The 24,388-nt window shown below is 35.6% G+C and overlaps 1 protein-coding gene across 19 annotated transcripts in view; it reads right to left on the reverse strand.

The window, feature by feature from the left end:
* The window catches only part of STPG2 (sperm tail PG-rich repeat containing 2), a 630,294-nt gene that overhangs the window by 257,449 nt on the left and 348,457 nt on the right, over nt 1-24,388 (reverse strand). For 18 of the 19 annotated variants that reach the window (XM_086406656.1, XM_086406661.1, XM_086406654.1 and 15 more), the window contains one exon: nt 12,362-12,477. In XM_086406656.1, coding sequence (XP_086262782.1) covers nt 12,362-12,477 — 116 coding nt within the window. Of the gene's footprint in view, nt 1-2,524; nt 8,614-12,361; nt 12,478-24,388 lie in introns of those variants that run through there. The other variant, XM_086406667.1, reaches the window with a different exon arrangement.

Consider the following 24,388-nt stretch of genomic DNA (forward strand, 5'->3'; position numbering starts at 1 on the left):
TGTATATTTTTGAGATTAGTTGTTTGTCAGTTGCTTCATTTGCTATTATTTTCTCCCATTCTGAAGGCTGTCTTTTCACCTTGCTAATAGTTTCCTTTGTTGTACAGAAGCTTTTAACTTTACTTAGGTCCCATTTATTTATTTTTGCTTTTATTTCCAATATTCTGGGAGGTGGGTCATAGAAGAGCCTGCTGTGATGTATGTTGGAGAGGGTTTTGCCTATGTTCTCCTCTAGGAGTTTTATAGTTTCTGGTCTTATGTTTAGATCTTTAATCCATTTTGAGTTTATTTTTGTGTATGGTGTTAGAAAGTGTTCTAGTTTCATTCTTTTACAAGTGGTTGACCAGTTTTCCAAGCACCACTTGTTAAAGAGATTGTCTTTAATCCATTGTATATTCTTGCCTCCTTTGTTAAAGATAAGGTGTCCATATGTGCGTGGATTAATCTCTGGGCTTTCTATTTTGTTCCATTGATCTATATTTCTGTCTTTGTGCCAGTACCATACTGTCTTGATGACTGTGGCTTTGTAATAGAGCCTGAAGTCAGGTAGGTTGATTCCTCCAGTTCCATTCTTCTTTCTCAAGATAGCTTTGGCTATTCGAGGTTTTTTGTATTTCCATACAAATTGTGAAATTATTTGTTCTAGCTCTGTGAAGAATAACTTTGGTAGCTTGATAGGGATTGCATTGAATCTATAGATTGCTTTGGGTAGTATACTCATTTTCACTATATTGATTCTTCCAATCCATGAACATGGTATATTTCTCCATCTATTAGTGTCCTCTTTGATTTCTTTCACCAGTGTTTTATAGTTTTCTATATATAGGTCTTTAGTTTCTTTAGGTAGATATATTCCTAAGTATTTTATTCCTTCTGTTGCAGTGGTGAATGGAATTGTTTCCTTAATTTCTCTTTCTGTTTTCTTATTAGTGTATAGGAATGCAAGGGATTTCTGTGTGTTGATTTTATATCCTGCAATTTTACTATAATCATTGATTAATTCTAGTAATTTTCTGGTGGAGACTTTAGGGTTTTCTATGTAGAGGATCATGTCATCTGCAAATAGTGAGAGTTTTACTTCTTCTTTTCCAATTTGGATTCCTTTTATTTCTTTTTCTGCTCTGATTGCTGTGGCCAAAACTTCCAAAACTATGTTGAATAGTAATGGTGAAAGTGGGCACCCTTGTCTTGTTCCTGACTTTAGAGGAAATGCTTTCAATTTTTCACCATTGAGGATAATGTTTGCTGTGGGTTTGTCATATATAGCTTTTATTATGTTGAAGTATGTTCCTTCTATTTCTGCTTTCTGAGAGTTCTTATCATAAATGGATGTTGGATTTTGTCAAAGGCTTTCTCTGCATCTATTGAGATAATCATATGGTTTTTATTTTTCAATTTGTTAATGTGGTGTATTACATTGATTGATTTGCAGATATTGAAGAATCCTTGCATCCCTAGGATAAAGCCCACTTGGTCATGGTGTATGATCTTTTTAATGTGTTGTTGGATTCTGATTGCTAGAATTTTGTTAAGGATTTTTGCATCTATGTTCATCAGTGATATTGGCCTGTAGTTTTCTTTTTTTGTGGCATCTTTGTCAGGTTTTGGTATTAGGGTGATGGGGGCCTCATAGAATGAGTTTGGAAGTTTACCTTCCTCTGCAATTTTCTGGAAGAGTTTGAGTAGGATAGGTGTTAGCTCTTCTCTAAATTTTTGGTAGAATTCAGCTGTGAAGCCGTCTGGACCTGGGCTTTCGTTTGCTGGAATATTTTTGATTACAGTTTCAATTTCCGTGCTTGTGATGGGTCTGTTAAGATTTTCTATTTCTTCCTGGTCCAGTTTTGGAAAGTTGTACTTTTCTAAGAATTTGTCCATTTCTTCCACGTTGTCCATTTTATTGGCATATAATTGTTGATAGTAGTCTCTTATGATCCTTTGTATTTCTGTGTTGTCTGTTGTGATCTCTCCACTTTCATTTCTAATTTTATTGATTTGATTTTTCTCCCTTTGTTTCTTGGTGAGTCTGGCTAATGGTTTGTCAATTTTATTTATCCTTTCAAAGAACCAGCTTTTGGCTTTGTTGATTTTTGCTATGGTCTCTTTTGTTTCTTTTGCATTTATTTCTGCCCTAATTTTTAAGATTTCTTTTTCTTTATTTTATTTTATTTTTAAACTTTACATAATTGTATTAGTTTTGCCAAATATCAAAATGAATCCACCACAGGTATACATGTGTTCCCCATCCTGAACCCTCCTCCCTCCTCCCTCCCCATACCATCCCTCTGGGTCGTCCCAGTGCACTAGCCCCAAGCATCCAGTATCGTGCATCGAACCTGGATTGGCATCTCGTTTCACACATGATATTTTACACGTTTCAATGCCATTCTCCCAAATCTTCCCACCCTCTCCCTCTCCCACAGAGTCCATAAGACTGTTCTATACATCAGTGTCTCTTTTGCTGTCTTGTACACAGGGTTATTGTTACTATTTCCTTCTACTAACCCTGGGGTTCTTCATTTCTTCCTTTTCTAGTTGCTTTAGGTGTAGAGTTAGGTTATTTATTTGACTTTTTTCTTGTTTCTTGAGGTACACCTGTATTGCTATGAACTTTCCCCTTAGGACTGCTTTTAAAGTGTCCCACAGGTTTTGGGTTGTTGTGTTTTCATTTTCATTCGTTTCTATGCAAATTTTGATTTCTTTTTTGATTTCTTCTGTGATTTGTTGGTTATTCAGCAGTGTGTTGTTCAGCCTCCATATGTTGTAATTTTTAATAGTTTTTCTCCTGTAATTGAGATCTAATCTTACTGCATTGTGGTCAGAAAAGATGCTTGGAATGATTTCAATTTTTTTGAATTTACCAAGGCTAGATTTATGGCCCAGGATGTGATCTATCCTGGAGAAGGTTCCATGTGCGCTTGAGAAAAAGGTGAAATTCATTGTTTTGGGATGAAATGTCCTATAGATATCAATTAGGTCTAACTGGTCTATTGTATCGTTTAATATTTGTGTTTCCTTGTTAATTTTCTGTTTAGTTGATCTATCCATAGGTGTGAGTGGGGTATTAAAATCTCCCACTATTATTTTGTTATTGTTAATTTCTCCTTTCATACTAGTTAGCATTTGTCTTACATATTGCGGCGCTCCCGTGTTGGGTGCATATATATTTATAATTGTTATATCTTCTTCTTGGATTGATCCTTTGATCATTATGTAGTGACCATCTTTGTCTCTTTTCACAGCCTTTGTTTTAAAGTCTATTTTATCTGATATAAGTATTGCTACTCCTGCTTTCTTTTGGTCCCTATTTGCATGGAAAATCTTTTTCCACCCCTTCACTTTCAGTCTGTATGTGTCCCCTGTTTTGAGGTGGGTCTCTTGTAGACAACATATGTAGGGGTCTTGTTTTTGTATCCATTCAGCCAGTCTTTGTCTTTTGGTTGGGGCATTCAACCCATTTACGTTTAAGGTAATTACTGATAAGTATGATCCCGTTGCCATTTACTTTATTGTTTTGGGTTCAAGTTTATACACTGTTTTTGTGTTTCCTGTCTAGAGAATATCCTTTAGTATTTGTTGGAGAGCTGGTTTGGTGGTGCTGAATTCTCTCAGCTTTTGCTTGTCTGAGAAGCTTTTGATTTCTCCTTCATATTTGAATGAGATCCTTGCTGGGTACAGTAATCTGGGCTGTAGGTTATTTTCTTTCATCACTTTAAGTACGTCTTGCCATTCCCTCCTGGCTTGAAGAGTTTCTATTGAAAGATCAGTTGTTATCCTTATGGGAATTCCCTTGTGTGTTATTTGTTGTTTTTCCCTTGCTGCTTTTAACATTTGTTCTTTGAGTTTGATCTTTGTTAATTTGATTAATATGTGTCTTGGGGTGTTTCGCCTTGGGTTTATCCTGTTTGGGACTCTCTGGGTTTCTTGGACTTGGGTGATTCAAATATATAACTTTAAATGCATGCTACTAAGTGAAAGAAGCCAACCTAAAAAGGCTACATACTGAATATAAGATATTTTGGAAAAGGAAAAACAACAATCATAAAATTATCAGTGGTTGTCAATGGATAAGGAGATAAACAGAAAACAGGAAATTTTTAAGGCAGTAGAAATACTTTGTATGATATTATAATGATGGTATGTATCATTATATATTTGTCAAAACCCATAGCACATACAACACTTAGAATGAATCCTAAAGTAAACTATGGGCATTGGGTGGTTACAATGTGTCAATATAGGTTCATCCTTGGTTAAAAAAAAAAAAAAGACCAATAGGTAGGGAGTACATGGGAAATAGCTGTATTTCCCTTACAATTTTGTTGCAAATCTAAACTGCTCTTCAAAAAAAATAATATCTTAAAGAAAAGCATGAGTAGAACTAAAAATGTTGTAGATGATACTAAAGATAAAAATTAAGCTTATAAAATATCTAACTAGAAACATGGCATGGAAAAAAAGTTAAAATCCATTCAAATACTGAACAAACATTTATTGAGTCATGCTATATGCCAAGCACTGTTCTAAAGCAAAAGAAGGAAAAAGAAATAAGGAAACTACAATATAGCCAGGAAACAATATGATGGAATTAGTAAATTATCTAATCTAAAGGCATAGATTGGATTAGATGGATTAAAAAAAATAAAAAGACCCAAATATGTGTTTTCTATGAAAGACTCATTTCAGCTTTAAGGACACTTGGCTCAAAGTGAAGGTATGGAAAAAGATACTCCATGGAAATAGAAACCAAAAAACAGGATTAGCTATATTTATATGAGATAAAATGGACCCTAAGTCGAAAGATGTAAAAAGAGACAAAAAGAGGTCATTACATAATGGTAAAGGGGTCAATTCACCCAAAGGATATAACAATTGTAAATATATATACACCCAAAATCAGAGCTCCTCAATGTATTAAGAAAAAATTATTATATTTGAAAACAGAAATAGATAGCAATCCAAATATAGTTGGGGATTTCAATACCATACTTTCATAAAATGCATACAAAATTAACGAAGAAACAAAATACATCTTAGACAAGTGAACTCGGCAGACATACAAAGAACACTCCATCTAAGCAGAACATATTCTTCTCAAGGGCACATGGGACAGTCTATGGGATAAATTATGTTAGGTCACAAAAGAAGCCTTTGCAACTGTTAAGAAGACTGAAATCATACAAAATACCCTTTCTGATATTTTCATATTCTATGAAATCAGAAATCAATGGGATAAAACTGATGAATTCACAAGTATCTGGAAATTGAACAACATACTCCTAAACAACAATGGGTCAAAAAAAAAAATCAAAAGGGAAGTCAAAAAATATCTTAAGGGAACTCCTTGGCAGTCCAGTTGTTAGGACTCTGCAATTTGACAGCAGGGGTCATGGTCTGATACCTGGTTCTGGAACTAAGATCCCACAAGTCACATGCTGTAGCCAAAAATATGTATTTATCTTGGAACAAACAAATAAAAAATGGCAAAACAACATACCAAAACTTAGGAGATGTAGAGAAAACTGTTTATAGGAAGAAATGCCACATAAGAGAAAAAGAAATGTCATAAATAAATCTACTATACATCTTAGAAAAAGAACAAACTAAGACCAAAGTCAGTAAAAGAAAAGCGGTAACAAGTTTTGGAGCAGAAATGGAATAGAAACCAAGAAAACAACAGAAAAGATTAACAAAATAAAGATCTGGTATTCTGAGAAGATAAAGAAAATTGACCAAAGTTTAGCTAGACAAAGAAAAAAAGAGAGAAGATTCAAACAAATGAAATTATAAATGAAAGAGGAGATATTACAACTTTTACCACAGGAATAAAAAGGATCATAAGAGACTAATATGAACAATTGTACACTTCCACACTGAATAGTCTAAGGGAAAAAAAAGGATAAATTCCTAGAAATATATAACCTACCAAGACTGAATCATAAAGAAATAGAAAATCTGAAAAAATTTAATCACTGAACTTTTCCTGGTGGAACAGTGGATAAGAATCTGCCTGCCAATACAGGGAACATGGTTTTAAGCCCTGATCCAGGAAGATTCCACATGCCACAGAGCAACTAAGCTCACGTGCCTAGAGCCTGTGCTCCACAAGAGAAGCCATCGCAGTAAGAAGCTGTGCACTGCAACTAAGGGAGCCCTTGCTCACTGCAACTAGAGAAAGCCCACATGGAGCAACGAAGACCCAGCGTAGCCTAGAAAAACAAAACAAACAACAACAACAAAAACTTAATGACTGAGGAGATTGAAGCAGTAATTACAAATCTCCCAGAAAACAAAAGAATAGGACCAGATTGTTTCACTAGTGAATTCTACCAAACATTTAAATGACTAATGCCAATCCTTCTCAAACTCTCCCAAAATATTGAAGAGGAGAGAAGACTCCTAAACTCATTTTATGAGGCCAGCATTATTCTGAAAATAAACTTAGATAAGGCTACAAAAAGAAAAAGCTACAGGCTAATATCCCTGATGATTATACTTGCACAATACCTCAACAAAATATCAAAGCTAGCAAACCAAATTCAACAGTACCTTAAAAGGATCATACACCATTAGCAAATGGGATTCATCCCTGAGAATAAAGTGGTTCAACATAAACATATCAATAAAAGTGATGTACCACATTAAAACAATAAAAAATAAAAATCATATGATCATCTCAATGCAAAAAAAGTATCTGACAAAATTCAACATTTTTTCATTACAAAAAAAAATCTTAACAACTTGGTTATAGAATAAGTGTACAATACCTTGACATAATAAAGACCATTGAAGACTAACTTACATCTAAACATTATATTCAACAGTAAAAAGTTAAAAACTTTCTGGCTAAGATCAGGAAAAGGCAATGATGACTACATTAACCACCCCTATTTAACATACCCTGGAAGTTTTAGCCAGAACAATTTGGCAAAAGTCATGTCCGACTCTTTGTGACTCCATGGACTGTAGCCCACCAGGCTCCTCTGTCCATGGAATTTTCCAGGCAAGAATACTGGAGTGGGTTGCTATTTCCTTCTCCAGGGGATCTTCCCAACCCAGGGATTGAACCCAGGTCTCCCACATTGCAGGCAGATGCTTTACCATCTGAGCCATCAGGGAGCTTAATGAAAATAACAGCCAACCAAATTGTAAAGAAAGAAGTAAAATTATTTCTGTTTGTAGATGAAATAAATCTACAGAAAATTCTAAAGATGCCACAAAAATATCAATGGAAATACAATAAAATAATAAATAAATGAATTCAAAAAAGTTGCAGAATGAAAACTGAACATATAAAAGTCAATTATGTTTCTATGCACTAACACAAACTATCTAAAACACAAAGGAAACAGCCCCATTTACAATAGCATAAAACATTAGAAAATACTTAGGAATAAAGGTAACCAAGACAAAAAATATCTGTACACTGAAAATTATAAGACACTGATGAAAGAATTTGAAGTAGACACAAATGGTAAGATATCATATGTCCAAGAATTTAAAAAATCAATAATAATAAAATATGCACTCTACAATATGCAGTCATCCATTGATTTCATATAATCTCTATCAAAATTTCAAAGGCATTTTCACTGAAACAGACAAAATAATCCTAAAATTTGTATGGAATCATATAAGATCCTGAGTAGCCAAAGTATTCCTAAGAAAGAACAACAGCTAGAAACCTCACACCTCCTGATTTCAAACTCTGTCACAAAGCTAAAGTAGTCAAAATTGGCATAAAAAAAAGACACATAAGCAATGGAAAAACTTGAGAGCCCAGAATGACCTGTTTCATATACCGTCAACTAATCTTTGAAAAGGATATCAGGAATACACAATGGGAAAAGATGTTATCCTCTTATCAGTGATGCTTGGAAAACTGGAAGTACACTGGAACCCTTATTTATACTACTCATAGTAATTAACTCAAAATGGATTAAAGACTTAACTTGAACACCTGAAACCATAAAACTTCTAGAAGGAACATAGGGAAAAGTTTCCTGATATTGGTCTTGGCAATGATATTTTTGGATATGACATCAAATGTATAAACAAAAATAAAGAAGTGGGACTACATCCAACTAAAAAGCTTCTGCAGAAATGCAAATCAACACCTGTCAACAAAATACTAGCGAACTGAATGCAACAATACATTACAAAGATCATACACCATAATCAAGTGGGATTTATCCCAGGGATGCAAAGATTCTTCAGTACCCACAATATCAATCCCTTTGATCAGTTCAGTTCAGTTGCTCAGTCATGTCCGACTCTTTTTGACACCACGGACTGCAGCACGCCAGGTTTCCCTGTCTATTACCAACTTGAGTAAGTTGAGCTTACTCAAACTCATGTCCATCGAGTCGGTGATGCCATCCCCTTCTCTGTTGTCCACTTCTCCTCCTGCCTTCAATCTTTCCCAGCATCAGGGTCTTTTCCAATGAGTCAGTTCTTCACATCAGGGGGCCAAAGTACTGGAGCTTCAACTTCAGCATCAGTCCTTCCAATGAATATTCAGAACTAATTTCCTTTAGGATTGACTGGTTGAATCTCCTTGCAGTCCAAGGGACTCTCAAGAGTCTTCTTCAACACCATAGTTCAAAAGCATCAATTCTTCACATTAAAAAAATTGAAGAATAAAACCTTGTGGTCATCGTAACAGATGCAGAAAAAGACTTTGACAAAATTCAACATCAATTTACAGGAAAAAAAAAAAAAAACCCTCTCTAGAAAGTAGGCAGAGAGGGAAGATACCTTAACATAATAAAGGCCATACATGACAAACTCACAGATAGCATCATACTCAAAGGTAAAAAGCTGAAAACATTTCCTCTAAGAATAGAAACAAGATAAAGATGTCCACTCTCACCATTTTTATTCACCATAGTTTTGAAAGTCCTACTCACAGCAATTGAGGAGAAAAAGTAATAAAAGGAATCAAAACTGTAAAAGAAAAAGCAAAACTGTCACTGTTTGCAGATGACATGATACTATACACAGAAAATCCTGAAGATGCTACCAGAAACTAGTGGAGCTCATTAATGAATTTGATAAAGTTGTAGGATACAATATCAATACACAGAAATCTCTTGCATTTCTGTACACTAACAATGAAAGATTAGAAAGAGAAATTAAGGAAATAATCCCACTTATTACTGCTTCAAAAAGAATAAAATACCTAGGGATAAATGTACCTAAGTAGGCAAAAGACCTGTACTCTCAAAACTATAAGATGCTGATGAGAGAAATCAAAGATGACATATAGTTATACTATGTATCTGGATTGGAAGAATAAATATTGTCAAAATAACTATACTATCATCCAAGGTGATCTACAGATTCAAGTTAATCCTTATCAAGTAACTAATGGCACTTTTTGCATTTCTTAAAATTTGTATGGAGACACAAAAGACCCCAAATAGTCAAAGCAATCTTGAGAAAAAAAGAAGGAGCTTACGGAATCGGGCTTCATGACTTAAGATTATACTATAAAGCTACAGTAATCAGAACAGCATGGTACTGGCACAGAGACAAACTTACAGATCAATGGAACAGGATAGAAAGCCAAAAAATAAATTCATGTACCTATGGTCAATTAATCTATGACAAAGGAGGCAAGAATATACAATGGAGAAAAGACAGTCTCTTCAATAAGTGATTCTGGAAAAACTGGACAGCATCATGTAAAAGAGTGAAATTAGAAAATTCTCAAATACCATACACAAAAATAAACTCAAAATTAATTAAAAAACTAAATGTAAGATCAGATGGTATAAAACTCTTAGAGGAAAACATAGGCTGAACAGTCTTTGACATAAATCACAGCAATATCTTTTGGGATCCACTTTCTAGAATAATGAAAATAAAAACAAAAATAAACAAACAGCTTTTAATTAAAAGCTGTTAATTAAACTTTTACACATCAAAGGAAACTATAAAAAAAAAAAAAAGACAACCCTCAAAATGGGAGAAAATATTTGGAAACGATGAGACCAACAAGGAATTAATCTCCAAACAAATAGCTCATGCAGATTAACAGAAGGAAAAAAAGGAATCAAAAAATGAGCAGATCTAAATAGACTTTTCTCCAAAGAAGACATATAGGTGGCCAAAAAGCCCATGAAAAAGATGCTGAACATAACTACTTAGACAAATGCAAATCAAAACTACAATGAGGTGTCACTTCACATGGTTAGAATAGCCATCATCAAAAGGTCTACAAACAATAAATGCTGGAGAGGGTGTGGAGACAATAGAACACCCCCACACACACACTGTTGATAGGAATGTAAATTGGTACAGTCATTATAGAGAACAGTATGGGGGTTCTTTAGTTTTTTAAACTAAAAATAGAGCTACCACATGACCCACCAATCCCATTCCTGGGGATATATCTGGATAAAACCATAATTCAACAAGATACATGCACTTCAGCATTCACTGTGGCACTACTTACAATAGCCAAGACATGGAACCAACCATGAGTTGTGAGATATCACCTCACAACTGGTAGGTATCATCAAAAAGACAAGAATAAAATAGGTTGGTAAGGATGTAAAGAAAAGGAACATCCAACAATTGGGATCCAAAGTGGACATGAAATACTAAAGAAACCTCTAACCATCTCGATGGCAGACATTATATACATTTAAGTATTTTCCAAATAGAATCTCATATTGCAATCTCAAAAGTGTTATAAATTTCTAGAATCATCTTTTTCTATTAAAAAAAGTAAAATATTTAAGGCAAATATGTTTTTAGATCATCCATTTAAATTTATTAAACATGATAAAGGAAAAGAGAAGCATCAAACTAAAAACTCAGAGCAAATTATAAGGAAACAAATGGTGTTGCGAAGACAAAAAAAAATACAGGTAGTTTTCAATAGAAAAGTTACCAAGCACTGTAGTATTATATAGACTATATAATGTATGGATATATTAGTTTGAAATTTCAGGCATTACCTTAATTATACCTCATTGTTAAATCCATAAATGTTTTCTTCTGATGTGGAAAATAATTTTTCACAACAAATGATCGATGTATAAATAAAAATTATTAAATCTCAGTGAAAGGAAAAGCATCTTTAAATACAAGGAAGACTAATTGGTACATCTTCTCTGACAAGTATATCACAAAACGAAAAGGTAGCATCAGATTTACTGGCATTTGTATTTTGTGGACAACATTAAAATCACTTTTAAAAAGGAGTGTGGACACAAGCAACTAAGGATTTAATATGATTTAATATTATCAAACTGTGAACATCTATAATACCTAACCTACTTCATTAAGACTAATAGTTTACTGATCAATACTTGCTTAAAGACCCTTCCTCATACCCAACAATCAAGAGTAAATATGTCATAAACTTTGCCAAATCTTTACAATTGTAAGTTTCTAATTTGCAAGTCTTGCCTTATACTACACAGGCAAGGCTCTAAAACATTAAATATATAATGTATCATTCTTTTACTTTCACATTCTGAACTACTATGAAGGCTCTATTTATCATATTTTCCCTTTCTGAAGTAAATCTTATAAAAGTATTTGCTTATCAATAGACATTAACAGTGATCTTCTGGGAAAATCAATAGCCAATGGGTAAAAATAACAAGTCTTTCATAACTTACTTGATTTTCTTCCTTTTTTGCTATTATATTATGATTATGCTTTTGACAGAATGCTGAAAAACTATTTGGATTATGACATTTTAAGTAGAAAAACATACATTCAATACAGATAAATTTGTCATTAACTACCTCAGATAAGAACATTCACTATGGTTTGCACTCTTAAATTAACTGCTATAAGCCAATGGGAAGACTTTTTCATCCAAAACAGGTATTAAAGCCTATAGTGAACACAATTTCTAAAACCCAGCAGTTTATTTCAGCCTCCTCCGTACAATCAGAAGACCCACAACAGAATGAGACATTTATTTATTATGAATCCAAACCATCTGCATTTATTAAAAGAAAATAAAAGATCAAACCTGTTCTTCCAGATCTGCAGGGCTTTCTTCTTCCATGCTCTTTAATAAACTCTTAATTTCAACAAATATTTGGAAATTTCGATTTGTGTACATAGACAAGTAAATATTTAAAGTTGTAGAGATATAAAATTATATATATATGCATTAATGCTGTTGAGGCTATTTATATATGAGTTATTAAATAATTCTTAAATCTTTAAGAAATGTCAGAATATATTTTTTACAAAGTCATTATCAGCTAAAAGGTTCTGGTTAGTAATAAGAATAGATCATATGGAAAAGACTTTAATGAAGACATTTCCAGTGACGTTCTGGAAATTTTTTCATTCTTATGTTATTATTTAAAGAGAAATATTATTGACAAACCTCATATGTCGCTGGACCAGGAGTAATCTCTTTGGAATCTTTAAAACGCTTTGATGCTTTAACAAATGAGAGTATGAAGCAGGATTTCTTAAAAACAGGATTGTATGTTGTAGGTCCTAAGAGAAAACAAATGTAAAAATAATAAAACACATTTTAAATTATTGATTTTGGTCACATGGATATTATTCTTAGATGTGTGAAGTTAACATTTAAATTTGGCATCAAACAATCTTGAACCCATCCTTTTGAATGCTTAAAGTCATTCAGTTCAGGGATTTCAAATATAATAAGCATAAAACAGAGGCATACTTCATTTTATGGCAATTTGCTTTACTTCATTTTTCAGATATTATGTTTTTTTCATCTTTTTTTTTTTTTTTTTACAAATTGAAGGTTTGTGGCATTCCTGCTTCTAGCAAATTTATCAGCACCATATTTCAAAGCATTTGGTCCTGAAATTTTCACACTACTTCGAACTTCTTCATTATTAAAATTATATCTGTTTGGTAATCTGTAATCAGTGACCTTTTGATAAGCTAAAGACAAAAGAGAAAAGAAAAGATATACCCATTTGAATGCAGAGTTCCAAAGAGTAGCAGAGAGAGATAAGAAAGTCCTCTTCAGTGCTCAATGCAAAGAAATAGATGAAAGCAATAGAATGGGAAAAAATAGAGATCTCTTCAAGAATATTAGAGATACCAAAGGAATATTTCATGCAAAGATGGGAACAATAAAGGGCAGAATGGTATGGACCTAACTGAAGAAGAAGATATTAAGAAGAGGTGGCAAGAATATACAGAAGAAATGTACAAAAAAGATCTTCATGACCTAGATAACAACAATGGTGTGATCATTCACCTAGAGCCAGACATCCTGGAATGCGAAGTCAAGTGGGCCTTACAAAGCATCTCTATGAAAAAAGCTAATGGAGGTGATGCAATTCCAGTTGAGTTATTTCAAATCCTAAAAGATGATGCTGTGAAAATGCTGCACTAAATACACCAGCAAATTTGGAAAACTCAGCAGTGGCCACAGGACTAGAAAAGTTCAGTTTCATTCCAATCCCAAAGATAGGTGATTCCAAAGAACATTCAACCTACTGCACAATTTCACTCATCACACACGCTAGCAAAGTAATGTTCAAAATTCTCCAAGCCAGGCTTCAACAGTACATGAACCATGAACTTCCAGATGTTCAAGCTGGATTTAGAAAAGGCAGAGGAACCAGAGATCAAATTGCCAACATCCACTGGATCACTGGAAAAGCAAGAGAGTTCCAGAAAAACATCTACTTCTGCCTTATTGACTACACCAAAGCCTTTGACTGTGTGGATCACAACAAACTCTGGAACATTCTTAAAGAGATGGGAATACCAGACCAGCTGACCTGCCTCTTGAAATCTGTATGCAGGTCAAGAAGCAATAGTTAGAACTAGAGCTGGAACAATAGATTGGTTCCAAACTTCAAAAGGATTACATCAAGGCTGTATGTTGTCACTGTTTATTTAACTTACATGCAGAGTACAACATGCAAAATGCCGGGCTGGATGAAGCACAAGCTGGAATAAAGATTGCCTGGAGAAATATCAATAACCTTAGATATGCATATGACACCACCCTATGGCAGAAAGTAAAGAACTAAAGAGCCTCTTGGTGAAAGTGAAAGAGGAGAGTTTAAAAGCTGCCTTAGAACTCAACTTTCAGAAAACTAAGATCACGGCAATCAGTCCCATCACTTCACGGCAAATAGATGAGAAAACAATGGGAACCGTGAGAGATTTTATTTGGGGGTGCTCCAAGATCACTGCAGATGGTGACTACAGCCACGAAATTAAAAGATGCTTGCTCCTTGGAAGAAAAGCTATGGTCAACCTAGACAGCATATTAAAAACCAGAGTAATTACTTGGCCAACAAAGGTCTGTCCAGTCAAAGCTATGGTTTTTCCAGTAGTCATGTATGGATGTGAGAGTTGGACCATAAAGAAAGCTGAATGCTGAAGAATTGATGCTTTTGAATTGTGGTGTTGGAAAAGACTCTTGAGAGTCCCTTGGACTGCAAGGAGATCCAACTAGTCAATCCTAAAGGAAATCAATCCTGAATATTTATTGGAAGGACTGATGCTGAAGTTGAAGCTTCAATTCTTTGGCCACCTGAAGCAACAGTTCTAACTGTTGCTTCTGATTCTTGGAAAAGACCCTGATGCTAGGAAAAACTGAAGGCAGGAGAAGGGATAACAGAGGATGAGATGGTTGGATGGCATCACTGACTCAAGGGACATGAGTTTGAGCAAGCTCTGGGAGTTGGTAATGGACAGGGAAGCCTGGTGTGCTGCAGTCCATGTGGTCACAAAATCAGACATGACTGAGCAACTGAACTGAACTGACCTTTGATATTACTATTGTAATTGTTTGAGGGCACCACAAATCATCCCCATATAAGATGGCAAACTTAACTGATAAATGTTGTATGTGTTCTGATTGTTCCCTTATTTCTTTCCCTCTCCTCAGGTCTCTCTATTTCCTGAGACACAATAATAATGCAATTAGGCCAATCTGTACCTCTACCACGGGTTATTGCCATAGTGTTCAAGTGAAAGGACAAGTCACATGACTCTCACTTTAATTTAAAAACTGGAAATGATTAAACTTATTGAGAAAGGCATGTCAAAAGTTGAGACAGACTGAAAGCCAGGCCTCTTGCACTAGCCAAGTCATAAATCCTAAGGAAAAAACTCTTGAAGGAATTTAAAAGTGTTATCCCAGTGAGCACACAAATGATAAGAAAGCTAAGCTGTTTTAATGCTGATATGGAGAAACTTCTAGTGGTCTGGTTAGAGATCAACATTCCCTTAAGCCAAAGCCTAATTCAGAGTCAGGCCTAATTCTCTTCAATTTCATGAAGGCTGAGAGAGCTGAGAAAGCTCCAGATGAAGTCTGAAGCTAACCGAAGCTGGTAAATATAAAGAAGCTATTTCCATAACATAAAACTGCAAGGTAAAGTAGCAAGTGATAATACAGAAGCTGTAGCAAGTTATCCAGTAGATCTACCTATGATGATTAATGAAGGTAATATACTAAACAGATTTTCAGTGTAGAAAAAACTGCCTTCTTTTGAAAGAAGATGTCATCTAGGACTTTCATAGCTAAAGAGGAGAAGTCAATGGCTATATTCAAAGTTTCAAGGACAGGCTGATTCCCTTGGTAGAGGCTAATATACTTGGTGATTTTATATTGAACACCATTCCAAAAACCTTAAGGCCCTTAAGAACTATGCTATATAATGCCTGGATAATGCGTCATCTGTTAACAATGTGGTTTGCTGAATATTTCAAGCCCACTGTTGAGACCTACTGCTTAAGAAAAAAAAAAAAAAGTTTCCTTTCAGAAAATTACCAAATATTGACATGTACTTGGTCACCCGAGAACTCTGATGAAGCTGTACTATGAGATTAATGATGTTTTAATGCTTGCTAACATAATATCCATTCTGCAGCCCATAGATCAAGGAGTCAGTTTGACTTTCAAATCTTATTATTTAATAAATATATTTCAAATGGATCTAGCTGCCATCAATAGTGATTCCTATGATAAATGTGAAAAGAAAGTGAAAGTAGTCACTCCATCATGTCTGACTCTTTGCGACCCCATGGACTGTAGCCCACCAAGCTCCTCTGTCCATGGAATTCTCCAGGCAAGAATACTGGAGTGGGTAGCCATTGCCTTCTTCAGGGGATCTTCTCAACCTGGGTTCAAACCTGGGTCTCTTGCATTGCAGGCAGATTCTTTACCATCTGAGCAACCAGAGAAGCAGGCAAAGTCAATTAAAAACCTTCTGGAAAGGATTCACCATTGCATTTGCCATTAAGAACATTTATGATTTACGGAAAGTGGTAAAAATATCAACATTAACAGGACTTAGTTGGAAGAATTTGAATGACTGAGTGATTCAAGACTTAGTAAAGGAAAAAACTGCAGACACGGAAATAGTAAGAGGACTAAAATTAGAAATGAAGTCTGATGATACGACTCAAATTTTCGCAATCTCGTGGTAAACCTTAACCGGATGAGGGGTTGCTTCTTATAGATAAGTTAAAAAAGTGGTTTCTTAAGATGGAATCTGCTCCCAGTGAAGGTGCTGTTAAGACTGTTAACATTTTGACAACAAAGGATTTAAAGTATTACATAAAGTTAGTTGATAAAGCAGCAGCAGGGTTTGAGAGGATTGACTCCAATTTTGAAAGATGTCCTATTGTATGTAAAATGCTACTAAACAGCATGTGTGATATAGAAAAAAAATGTGAAAGGAAGACATAATTGATGCAGCAAACTTCACTACTATCTAAGAAACTGCCTCAACCACTTAGCCCTTCAGCAACCACCACACAATATCAAGGGAAGAAACTATACTAACAAAAAGAGCATCCCTTGCTGAAGGCTCAGATGATGTACAGTCTTTTTTTTTTTTAGCAATAAAGCATTTGTAAATGAAGGTATGTACATTTTTTAGACAAAAATTATTGCATATTTAATAGACTGCACTATAGTGTAAACATACTTTTATATGAACTGGAAAACCAAAGATAATTGTGTGACTCTCTTTATTAGGATATCTGCTTTGTTGTGGTAGTCTGAAACAAAATCCACAATATCCCCAAGATACACTTGCAGGGACCTCTGCTTACATAGTAATTAATTGTAAGACACACGTAATTTCCAAAAAAAGAAAATAATACCCACTCAAAATACATCTACATCATCAGAAGTGATACCCAAGTCTTATTTCCTAAATATTCATTCATATGTTCATTCATACTCATTGGAAAATACCTTGATGTTGGGAAAGACTGAAGGCAGAAGGGGATGACAGAGGATGAAATGGTTGGAAGGCGTCAACGACTCAATGGACATGAATTTGAGCAAACTCCAAGAGATGGTGAAGGACAGAGAAGCCTAGCATGCTACAGTCTATGGGGTTGCAAAGATTCAGACACAACTTAGTGACTGAACAACATTCATATGTTTAGAGAAGAGGTGATGACTGAATAGCATTGGAAATATGAATAAGATTTAAAGAAGGAGAATGGTGGTTTTACAGCATACTGAGCACTAACCATGATAAAAGTCAAGGCACGAAGATGAAATTTACAACTATGGAACAGTTGTATGGAGTAAACAGATTGGCTGAACGGAACAGCCTAATTCCTAAATAAAGATTTTGTACTAGAGCCAACAGTTTCAAATTGTATTCTAAAATGTTCCAAAAATTCCAAAGAATTGCCCAGGGGACAATGTGTAGGTAGAGCCCAAATAAAATTTTGAAAGATGGAATGGCAACCCACTTCAGTATTCTTGCCTGGAGAATTCCACAGACAGAGGAGCCTGGCAGGCTACAGCCCATGGGATCGCAAAGGGTTGAATACGACTGAGCAACTAACACTTACACTTAAATATTTTCACCCAAAACAACTACAGGTTCACTGCTCTGTTTGGGTTCCGTGTAAAATTTTATTTAACCAAAGTTGTTCAGTAATTTTTTTTATAAAAAAGCTTTTAAAAACCACTTCCATAGTCTACCCCTTGAAGATTTTAGACTAAAGGAGATTCATAAAGAAAAATATAATTAAGAAATAAACTCTGGCAATAGTTTATAGAATGAAATGGCTTGTAGAAGGTCTATTTCAGGGTTACTAACAAGGAGTTTACTAACATTGTAAGGAAAAAGAATAACAATTCAGAATACTTTCTAAGAAATGCAATAAACATTTAGTATGTACAGTGATTGGAAGGAGATAAAAACGAATAATGGCTATGGGAAAGGTAATGTTGTGATGGTAATAAAGAAACACAGAAAGAAGGAGCAGAGGAAGATTTTGGGCTTGATTTTGAGCCAGTTATGTATGAAAAGATGCAGGATATCCAGAGGACAATTGTAGATATGTAACTGAAACTCATGAGAAAGCTGACCTGGAGAGAAAGAATGGAGTTACTTATATAGAGGCAATACTCGAGGTTTCTCTAAGTGAAAACTAAATAACTGAGGAGTGGAACTTGGGAGATTGCACACAGAGAGGGAACAGAAGAGTCAAAGAAGGAAACAGTCTAGTTAATACACCTAGCTACTACAACATCATAGACAACAAATAGAAAGAGGCTACTTTTTTCTCCATTTCCATGTTAACCAATAATTACTGTCTATAACATGCCATGCCTCGTATATGAAGAGTGTTGTTGTTTAGTCACTAAGTAGTGTCTGACTCTTTCTCAACCCTACGGACTATAGCCTGCCAGGCTCCTCTGTTCATGGAATTGCCCAGGCAAGAATACAGGAGCAGGTGCCCATTTCCTTCTCCAGGGAATCTTCTCAACCAGGGATCAAACACACGTCTCCTGAATTGCAGATGGATTCCTTACCACTGAGCCACTGGAGAAGTGCATGAAGAGGGTTGGAGGTCTAACGTATCAAATATTTCACAAGGAGGTTTATAGTAGAGTGTATGTACTGTGCTTAGTCACTCAGTTGTGTCTAACTCTTTGCAACCCCATGGACTGTAGCCCACCAGGCTCCTTGGTCCATGGGATTCTCCAGGCAAGATTACTAGAGTGGGCCACCATTCCCTTTTCCAGGGTATCTTCCCAACCCAGTGATCAAACCCAGGTTTCCCAAATTGCAGGCAGATTCTTTACCATTTGAGCCACCAGGGAAGCAGGGAAGTAGTGCATATAGAATCTAACTTTAGAAGAGCGGTGACAAATGAAACTAAATTAGAAGGCATTAAAAAGACACTGTGGAGTGAGGCAATAAAAACTTAAAGCACAGAATACTGAAAATGAACATAAATAGTGAAATAGCAGAATAGATATAAAGATATTAATAGGATACAAAATTAATGCCTCTATCTCCCTAGGAGACATGCAATTTGAAACAACTTACTTTGAAGAATACATTCTTGTTGATATTTTAGAATCTTATGTATTTTAGAATTGATAGGTTCACATGAAACATTTTTAAAGCTTTAGCTTCATTTACAAAGGACATTTCAAAATTTTAAATAAAATGTAACATTTGACTCTAGATTAATCATTCTAATATCAATTCAATTAATGGGATAGATATCCAAAGTTATAAAGCCCTTGTGAGAGACTGCTACAGAACAGAACACAAACAGAATGTTTCTGTCCCTCTACAATTCATATTTTGAAATCCTAATCCCCAGTGTGAGGGTATTTGGAGATGGGGACTTTGAGAGGTAATTAGTTCATTATGGGGGAGCCCTTGTGATGGGATTATTGTCCTTGTAAGAGGAGACATAATGAGCTTATTTTCTCTCTCTCTCTCCCTCCTGCCCACTAACTCTCTCTCTCTCTCTTACAAAGTAAGATGTCTATCTGCAAACTAGGAAGAGGGCCCTCACTAGGAATAGAATTGGCCAGAACCCTGGGCACCTTAATCTTGAACTTCTCAGATACCAGAACTATGAGAAATAAATTTTTGTTTAATCATGCAATATATTGTACTTTTGTTATAGCAGCCCACAGTGACTAAGACAGTGGGATGTTGTTCAGTCACTGCTGCTGCTGCTGCTGCTGCTGCTAAGTCACTTCAGTCGTGTCCGACTCTGTGCGACCCCAGAGACAGCAGCCCACCAGGCTCCCCCGTCCCTGGGATTCTCCAGGCAAGAACACTGGAGTGGGTTGCCATTTCCTTCTCCAATGCATGAGAGTGAAAAGTGAAAGTGAAGTCGCTCATTCGTGTCCAACTCTTAGTCACTAGTCGTGTCCAACTCTTTGAAATGATATTAACTTATATTTATAAGGCTTCCCTGGTTTCTCAGCAGTAAAGAATCCAGTTGCTATTGCAAGAGACATGGGTTCAGTCCCTGGGTCAGGAAGATCCCCTGGAGAAGGAAATGGCAACTCACTCCAGTATCCTCGCCTGGGAAATTCCACATAACAGAGGAGCCTGGCAGGCTACAGTGTATGGGGTCACAAAAGAGTTGGACACAACTTGGTAACTAAACAAACAGAGCAATTTATATTTACAGTGCAGAGAAATAATGTACATATACAAATATAGTATCTTAACAGAAAATCTGAAATACACAAACTGAACTATGCATAGGAAAATGTACCAGTTGCTGCAATATCCAGAAAAAAACCATGAACTACCATCAGGAAATGGGTACACAATTCCACAATTAATTGAAAACTGCAATTTTAAACCATAAAGATTTATAAAAGTTAATGCAATAGGTAAGGATATTATCCAAACACTACTGTAAAGGTGTTCCACTTTCAGTTAGGAAGTATAGTCTATCCCCCGCCTTTACCATAATGTGAAAGGTATAATGCTAAATGCTATTGATCATAATGCTGATAACTATTTACATTCATGGTTATAACTCATTAAAAGAAAAGAAAATATTCAAATGTAGTTGTAGTAGATTTTCTTTTACTGGAATTCCTTTGAGGAATATTAAGTGAAGCAAAACTTTCCTTAATATGCAGCTTGCTGCATTTTAGCACTTAGACTGCTCTGAGCTACAGAGCATTAAAGAAAAGGTTTACTGCACTTAATTTTAAAATAAATTTTCAATTACGTATATTACTGCTTATATGATACAGGTCAAAGATTTACATTGCTTCACCAGCTCTGATTCACATCTGGATTATGCAGAAACTATCTTCTATTTATTTACCAAAAGGCCACATTTTAATCATGGGTCACAGAAGAAGAAAAACTTCTCATTCCAAATCAAACACCTATGAAAAGTCTGACTGAATCATGACTACTATATAATGGAAAATTCAAGAGCAGGTGATTCTTATAATTACATATTTTCCAGCCCTACGCCAACTCACACTCTCTGAAATGTCAACCAATGCTACAAAGCAAAAATGGGAGATAACAGTAACCATGAGTAATTTAAAGTGAAAATTATTTAAGTACACTAAGAGTGGACTCAAAAATAAATACTTCTATGAATAAAGTTGCAAAACCTCGTATTTTAAAAAATGGCTATCTTTATAATGAGCCAAAATTTATAAATCATGTAGTCAATTTTGCTTATGATTAGAGTCCTTATTTCATCTGAAGGTGACAGAAAACTACTGGAAAGTAAATATCCCATATGTGAGCAACATTAAAAAAAACATCTAGAAAACTGTTCATTGAAATGGACTGCATGGCTTTGAAATGTCATTTAGAGAGTTTAGGGATCATAGAACACATTTTTTCACACTGATTTTATTCTTTGACTCTACAAATGCAATAAAAGCAAAGACAAAAGATTGGTACACAAGAAAGTATTATCATCAGTGTCAAAATCACTCCTCTCCTGCTCTCAATGCTCCTCTCCTGCTTCTAAAACTTGATTTGCTTAAATGGCACTTCAGATTATGACTACAGAACTGCACAATCTATTAAATTCACTGTATAGGTAATGAGAAAAAATAACAGAGTCCAAATGATAGGTAAACTTTTAACTGAAATTTCTGGGTATGTGTTATCATATTGTTGACTTCTCTTTCCAAAAACCAGTTCAATTCAGTTCAGTTGCTTAGTCATATTCGACTCTTTGCAACCCATGGACTGCAGCACACCAGGCTTCCTTGCCCATCACCAATTCCCAGAGCTTGCTCAAACTCATGTCCATCGAGTCAGTGATACCATCCAACCATCTCATCCTCTGTTGTCCCCTTCTCTTCCCACCTTCAATCTTTCCCAGCATTAGGGTCTCTTCCAATGTGTCAGTTCTTCACATCAGGTGGCCAAAGTACTGGAGTTTCAGCTTCAGCATCAGTCCTTCCAATGTATATTCAGCACTAATTTCCTTTAGGATGGACTAGTTAGATTTCCTTGCAGTTCAAGGGACTCTCAAGAGTCTTCTCCAACACCACAGTTCAACAACATCAGTTCTTCAGTGCTCAGATTTCCTTATTCTCACATCCATACATGACTACTGGAAAAACCACAGCCTTGACTAGATGGGCCTTTGTTGGCAAAGTAATGTCCCTGCTTTTTAATATGCTATCTAGGTTGGTCATAGCTTGTCTTCCAAGGAGCAAGTGTGTTTTAATTTCATGGCTGCAGTCACCATCTACAGGGATTTTGGAGCCCAAGAAAATAGTCTGTCACTGTTTCCATTGTTTCCCCATCTATTTGCCATGAAGTGATGGGACCTGATGCCATGATCTTAGTTTTCTGAATGTTGAGTTTCAAGCCAGCTTTTTCCACTCTCCTCTTTCACTTTCATCAAGAGGCTCTTTAGTTCTTTGCTTTCTGCCAAAAGGGTGGTGCCTTCTGCATATTTGAGGTTATTGATATTTCTCCCAACAATCTTGATTCCAGCTTGAGCTTCATCCAGCCTGGCATTTGGCATGATATACTCTGCATATAAGCTAAATAAGCAGGGTGACAATATACAACCTTGATGTACTCCTTTCCTGATTTGGAAACGAGTCTATTGTTCCATGTCCAGTTCTAACTGTTGCTTCTTGACCTGCATACAGATTTCTCAGGAGGCAGGTAAGGTGGTCTGGTATTCCCATCTCTTGAAGAATGTTCCACAGTTTGTTCTGATCCACAGTTAAAGGCTTTGGAATAGTCAATAAAGCAGAAGTAGATGTTTTTCTGGAACTCTCTTGGTTTTTCGATTTTTAACCAATTGTTTAATCAGTTCTATTATCTTCAATTGTTTAATCAATTCTAATATCTTCAAATACTGAATTTGAATATCTTCAAATAATGAAGTCTGTTTAACCATGTACCTCTAAGTAATATTTATCAAAATGCATATCCAAAACTCTATCAGATGAAGTCTTTGATCTTACTGATAATTTTACTCTCTGATAACATAAGTAACATTGTACAAGTTTGAAAGACTTTCACCAGTCTTGGAATGAAGTTATAACACCCTTTATGTATGAATTATAGGCACCAACTGGAAGGAAGGATGATCAGCTTTCACCCTAACACAACTTTGAGTAGGTAGTGTATAAATATGTAACACATGGATGATTTTTATTGATGAACAAATTATCAATTAATCAATAAAACTGACATTATCTTCGAGGTAAATAAAATACCTCACAATTAGTCTGATACATTATTAGTAAAGTTTCAAGATTGGGAAAGGAGTACGACAGGGCTGTCTGCTGTCACCCTGTTTATTTAATGTATACACTGAGCACATCATGAGATATGCCTGGCTGGGTGAGTTACAAGCAGGAATCAAGGTAGGAAGGAGAAACATCAACAGTCTCAGATATGCAGATGATACTACTCTAATGACAAAAAGCAAAGAGGAACTAAAGAGCCTCTTGATGAGGGTGAAGGTAGAGAGGGAATGAGCTAGCTTAAAAGTAAATATTAAAAAAACTAAGATCATGGCATCTGACCCCCTACTGCAAGGCAAATTGAGGGGGACAAAGAGGAAGTAGTGACAGATATCCTCTTCTTGGGCTCTAAATTGAGTGCAGCCATGAAGTAAGATGTTTGCTTCTTGGCAGGAAAGCTATGACAAACCTAGACAGTGTGTTGAAAAGCAGAGACATCACTGTGCCAAAAAAGGTCCGTATAGTTAAGGTTATGGTTTTCCCAGTGGTCACATACGGTTGTGATTGCTGGACCATAAAGAAGTTGGAGCACTGAAAACTCGACGCCTTTGAACTGTGGAGCTGGAGGACTCCTGAGAGTCCCTGACAGCAAGGAGATCAAACCAGCCAATCTTAAGGTAAATCAACCGTGAATACTTGTTGGAAGGACTGATGCTGAAGCTGAAACTAGCTAACTCATTGGAAAAGTCCCTGGTGCTGGAAAAGATTGAGAGTAGAAGGAGACGAGGGCATCAGAGGATGAGATGGCTGGATGGCATCACCAATGCAATGGACATGAACTTGGGCAAAGTTTGTGAGATGGTGAGGGACAGAGAGGCCTGGCAGGCTGCAGTCCATGGGGTCACAAAGAGTTGGAACCAACTGGGTAACTGAACAACAATAACAATTAGTAGCAAATTTTCCTTTCATAAC

This window comes from Bos grunniens, chromosome 6 (assembly GCF_055505025.1).
Source record: "Bos grunniens cultivar Pamir isolate PY7600 chromosome 6, Bosgru_T2T1.0, whole genome shotgun sequence".
Taxonomy (NCBI): domain Eukaryota; kingdom Metazoa; phylum Chordata; class Mammalia; order Artiodactyla; family Bovidae; genus Bos; species Bos grunniens.